The sequence below is a fragment of the Chelon labrosus genome, assembly GCF_963514085.1.
Source record: "Chelon labrosus genome assembly, chromosome: 7".
NCBI lineage: Eukaryota > Metazoa > Chordata > Actinopteri > Mugiliformes > Mugilidae > Chelon > Chelon labrosus.
This window is the reverse complement of record NC_140343.1, coordinates 29486779-29492675: the sequence shown is the minus strand read 5'-3', so window position 1 is coordinate 29492675 and position 5897 is coordinate 29486779. Positions and strand designations below refer to the sequence as shown.

The following is a 5897-nucleotide window of genomic DNA, read 5'->3' as shown; positions in this document are numbered from 1 at the left end:
CTCTCTGTAAATATTGTGTTGGCTTTTACTGGGTCCATTAAGGACTGATGAAATGTATCATGACTGAATGAATTCTTCTTCTTCCATTTTCCTTTCCACTTTGGGGATGGGGGACATGTAACACCCTGCAAAATCCATAACCACATGTAGGGCTAGTCTGTTTTAAGCTTATATTTCTTTGTATAATAATTTTCTTTCTTCTTCTTCTGCTTCTTCTGGATACACGGTCTGAAAAAGGTACATGAAGACTGCATAAACCTGCCACATCCCGCAGCAACTCATAGATAAATACATCCATTTTTTCAATTAAACCACAGAAGCTGTGGAGTGCACTTTAACTGCTGCACAACGTGAAACACATGCTCATAATAGATATTCTTAATTCACGGCCACAAAGTCAATTAGTGAAGCATTCAGTAGAATAAAAACTGCTCGTGTCGATGTGGCACCGCTTAGATGTTAGTAGAATTGATTACTTGCTGAGGAGTACATTTGTTTCTTTTTTCACCATCGTTCCACATTCATGGCCGTCAATGATCACCAGTAATGAAAAAAAGATCTGTTTCTGAGCAACACCTGACGAACGTTTTGTTTCCCTTTTTGTTTTCATTCAACAAACACGGTTACTTCTGAATGGGCTAATGAGGCAGACGGCTTCACAGTCAACACAAGCAAAACCTCCGTTGGTTGATGAACAGATACATGGAAACAGAAAACACTCATCTTTCACATGGGTTTTGCAGACAGCAATTTCCGACAGGCTCGTTCTTAAAGGCAAAGGCGAGACCAGGCACGGCAGAGCGTACATCAGCCAATAACCTTGTTGGCTGATGTGCTGAGAAGGCAGAGTTGTTGCTTGGTGGTGATGAGATAATGTCCTGAAACCTGAAGATTACCATGACAGCAAACCCTTGAAGTGTCTTTGAACACTTTTGATGAAAATATTTGCGGTATGTGCAACAATGGGATGATAATATTCAAAACAAAGTAGCCACAAAAGATCATATTGACACCACGTTTAAAGGCTTCCAACAACATTTGCCATTCATTGCCTTGACAATGACATTTAGTCAGTTGGCACTAAGTACAGACCAGCTCATTAGAAAACACATCGATTACATCTGAGACCTCTGAAAACTGGCACTGTTAAAGAAATGAATAATTAATTTTGTTTAGGGGTAGAGGCAAGGATGAATTTTAGCTGATACTAAGAAGAATGTTGGAATACTGAGGGCCAAGCACAGACTGTCAGAAACAGAGCGAATTTATCTCAATTTTGAACATGAGCATCTTTAATTACTCTTTCACAATTTAATGTCCGATCCCTCAAATTTTGGCATTCAAAAAACTGGCCATGAAGATATTTTTAAGGGGAACTTACTGTGAAAGGTACAACAGAACTATTTACTGATGCATTTCATATTCAGCAGGGAAGCTGGCAACAAAATAAAACCTTCACATTTCATAGTTCTGGCTGCTGGCCGAGGAACATCGCAAAATTTCCAACTGCTATGCAGCAAGTAGTATTATTACAGACACTAATAAATAACTTTAAAAACGGCTCCAGTTTAAAATTTGCATTTTCCCCTTCTGAATGGCCTCTCTTCCTTTGTTAAACAAAGTGCTGACATTTCATGTAAGATATTTACAACTAAAATTAAACTATTTGCATTTTCTTTACAAACAATCACAGGCGACGTCATTTAGTTAGCTTATGGCTTCAAGTTACAGAAAGCAATGAGCATGAGATGCACCACTTCCATACCAGTCAGTTTGAAGTCACTCACATTCAGATCTCTATAGAAGTCCGTATTAAAACGGTAAATTGGCAATGAGCGAGTACCTGGCTGCCGTACAGCAGCCAAATCCAACAGGTGACATGGCCACGCGTCCACATGCTGATTAAGTGACTTTGAATGGAATGTCTTGTAAGTAAAACAAATGCTCAGAGGAGACATGTCTGGATTTCATTAACACTGAAACAGAGGCTTCCCTGTCTCTCTTTGCACAATATTCTATTGTGGAAGGGAAATCTATTCCATGTTTATATCCAGCCATTTCCACATCCGTCCAAAAATCCCCTGGCTATGTCACGAGGTAGCTGTTGCTGTCGAAGGTTTAGGTGCTTTGCGATTTACAAAGGTTGTTGCTGTCTTGGCTCTGCTTGTTAAGAGCATCCAGTGCCGTCTGGTTTTCCTTCTGTTCCTCTACAGAGCAGTTAGAGACAGCGTTAGCCATGATACAGAACTTGCGCAGAAGGATCTCTCGGAGGAGCAGATAGACCCACGGATCCAGGATCTGGTTGAGGGAGGCCAGGCGTATTGCTGTCAGAAAAAAGTTACAGTCCAGCTGTATATCCTGGCTAGAGGTGTGATTGGAGAGTGCTGATGTTGAGTTGCATTCATGGGAGGATACCTGGGTGGAGATCATCCTCAGCATCAGCACCTGTAGCAAAGACATTGAGGAAAAATGGTGTTATTTTGTGAAATGTCACATTAGGAAAGCCTTCCAGAAACAGATTTATTGAACACAGGTTCAGATTTTAATATTTTTGATGTAACTGATGTAACCCAACAACACTTCTGAGCAAAAAGGAGACAAACCATTATGTTCACACTGTGGGTACTCTTTCTGTCTGTTAACACACTGCTGTGGCTTCTATTAATATCCTGGTGGGACAATCAAACATGTGACTGATCTCACAGCACACTGAGCAGACCCCCCAAACAGGACTCTTAAGTGGATTAGCTCTTAATGGCAAATGCCAGGAGCATTTCAAATGAATCATACATGACATCATATATCTGTACTATGGATTTTGTCAGAGAAAAGAGAAATGAAGCGATAGGTGAGTTTGAATGAATGAGCGATTGGGGAAAAAGAAAAGAATGCTTGTCATTACAGAGTCTTCACTTATTTTCAATGTCCTGCAAGCAGGACATGGTGCATCTCCAGAGTTACTTGAGATGTTTGTGACAGGCAGGCCATAATAAAAAACATTTATTTAACAAGATTATTATAATGCATGGAACTATAACTTTAAATAACACAATTCTGTTCTCAGTGACACAAATGAGCAGAGAAGAGTTGAGCGCTAATCTGTTATAAATGTATAGGCTGCTATGAAAACATACCAGCAGAGGAGACCAGCATATAAGCAGGACGCACATAATCCCCAGCAGCTGAATGACTGTCTCCGTGGTGAGCCTTTCCCAATGTTTTGAAGACTGAGACGCGCCAGATTTTGTTTTACACCGGATAATTAAGCCCCGGATTGTCACAACGTTGCAGGAGAGCGTCACAAGCAAAGAGAAAATCCCAAGTACAGCGAAAGTGATGGCGAAAAATATGTTGCCCGGGGTTTCACTGTCCCCCGTGCTGATGAAGCACCAGGTCCCCGGCCACTGCCGCGTGTACTTCCCTACCCCTGCGATGGGCAGCAGCGCGAAGAGCAACACAAGACACCATACGACAGCCAGAGTCTGCTTTGTCACACTTGTCTTCATGTGATTGGAGTACCAGTGGGGATTTGTTATTGCCATGGCCCTCTCAATCGCCATGGCACTGGCCAAGAAGAGAGCGCACAGGCCAAAGGTTGTCATGCACACGCCAAAAAAAGCGCACAAGTTCCCAGATGGGTCAATATGCTCCCATTTCTTACCGGCTCGGTAAACTGATATTACAATAGGACTCGTCAGAAGCTGTCCAAACAGGTCAGTCAATGCCAGTGATCCAATACAAAGCAAGAACGACTTTTTCCTTTTGTTTTCTTTCTTCCTGTAAGAGATATACACCAGAATAAGAGCCAATGAGTTTCCCACCATGCCAGTGATCATCATAGCAATAGGAAATCCAACTGATGCGTATCCACAACTAGAATTCTTGGTGACATTACTTTCGCGCAATGACTTGGAGACGTTGGAGCCCAGCATCTCTCCAATAGCGGTTTGCAAGTCCCCTAGAAAATCACAGTTGTCTGCAGTCATGGTTTAGGGCAGGATAACCTTATATACGAATCACTCCATGTATATCTGCCCAGCGTCCTCTGGAGCTCCTAACTGAATGCTGTGCGTAAAAGCGCGTCAGGTCCTTTAAGGAGGCGGGACCACTTCGAAAGGAAACGCACATACGGGGCTACATATAAATCATTTTAACTAAACCATAAACTCACTACTTGGAAATCTTTTAACGTGCCTTGTATGTTGTGTTTCTTACATTGATGTTTCCAAGTAGAAGCTGCGATATTTTAGGCATGGAACAAAATCTCAGCGGTCCTGCTGACCAACAGGATGCCACAGATTACCGTCAAATGTCAGGCGGACTCAGATGGAGGAAAAAACAGACCCGCTTTAGGAAGCGAATATAGACTAATAATGGTCCTTCAGCATCTGTAAGCAGAACCAGGGCATAAGAGGTTTGTATTAAATCATTAGGCTCTGATCATCATTAGGGGGAAAGTCACATTTATGGAAATTAAGTTATGCATAATTTCTCATCAGTACTAATATCTGCGTCAATGATTTATACGTAGGCCTACATATTCTTTTACAAAGGAGCCTTGTAATTCAGTAAAGCCAATTACATATCGGAATAAGTGGCCAGATACGTGAGTCATTCATTACTTTAATATGCTGATCGTGTCGTGAAAGTGTTTGATTCAATTTTAGAAACTTTAATCAAACTTCGTGAACCATTAATTTGAGCCCATTTCAACACAGCCCGTGGCATTTGGCATCAGAGCACGTGAAAGTGCAGCCTTCATTCATTTATAGGCTATAACTTTCAGCCTAATGGCTTTTAATTAAGAACACCAGTGTTTTCAGGGCTTGTCTTCAGCTGTTTAGAAACATGTGCCACCTGTTGACCAGAATGAGAAGAACAGCAGACATCACAACATGTAGTAAGGAAGGGACAGGCCTTACGATGAAAACTGCATTCCACTTAGGAGAGATCCTACATTTGTGCATACTGGTGAATTATCATGAACTAGAGGGACATTAAATGGAACTGTTCCATCATTAATACGCCTGTGCCTCCTCGAAGGAGATGAGGTCAAGATGTCAACCATGGAAGGAAAAGGTGCTTTAAGAGTTAAGCTGTTTTGGCTATTGCACAACAGGCCTAAAAAAAAAATCACATTTGTAATTAGTGAACCTTTCTAAATAACAGAAAACAGTTAATAGCAAGTAAAACCTTACCAAAAGGTTTGTCAGTGATCTTTGAACCATACAGTCTATGGGTTAATTTGGCTTACAGAAGCATTAAATATACAACACAGAAAACTATCCTTTAAGAGATATTTTAAAACTTACTATTGACCAAATACTATTTACAGATAACTTTAACACTGTGTAAAAACCTGGACTATTTGTTTAATTGCTACGTTTTTAGCAGCATAAATCATCACATTTAAGCAATACTTCTAAGGTAGTGACATTTATTTAAAATTATATGACACATTTCACTGACACCACATATTAGACTTCAAAAACTATAATATAAATTACAATGACTTGTAATGCAATAAATTATGCAACCTGATGGTCTGAATTTAATCAAATTTACTCTATTTCAGCTACAAGGCTAAGTGTATGACAATATATTAGTAATAATGTGTAAAGAATAAGTTTATACTTGAAAGTATTTTACAAATATTTTTAGTTTTGCGGCCCAAGATCTACGTCTACTTTTCAGTTGTGAACGTAATAAACTTTGTGCCAAAACTTACCATTTTTATATATTTAATGTTGATTCACTCAAATGCACTAGTTTTGCTCAAGCATAATACTCCTAGACTTAATTACGTCAAAATTAATATTCCAGGCTTCACCATACAACCTCCTCACCTTGGTAAAATTAAAAACACAGCAATTACCAAGAAGCAATGTCGACAGGAT

The 5897-nt window shown here is 40.0% G+C and overlaps 1 protein-coding gene across 1 annotated transcript; it reads right to left on the bottom strand.

The window, feature by feature from the left end:
- Nucleotides 1-838: 838 nt before the first annotated feature.
- ptger3 (prostaglandin E receptor 3 (subtype EP3)) lies at nucleotides 839-4150 on the bottom strand. Its single transcript, XM_084549073.1, has 2 exons — nucleotides 3135-4150; nucleotides 839-2445 (listed from the first exon to the last, which is right to left on the bottom strand). Exons 1-2 carry the CDS (start codon nucleotides 3984-3986, stop codon nucleotides 2119-2121), a joined length of 1179 nt encoding a protein of 392 aa, XP_084405199.1. The 5' UTR covers nucleotides 3987-4150; the 3' UTR covers nucleotides 839-2118.
- Between the last annotated feature and the right edge of the window lie 1747 nt (nucleotides 4151-5897).

Excerpts from the sequence above, each read along its gene's own strand:
- ptger3 (XM_084549073.1), bottom strand. The coding sequence starts at position 3,986 with ATGACTGCAGACAACTGTGATTTTCTAGGGGACTTGCAAACCGCTATT. Across the intron at positions 2,446-3,134 it reads TATGCTGGTCTCCTCTGCTG|GTGCTGATGCTGAGGATGAT; the intron begins GTATGTTTTCAT and ends TCTTTGCTACAG.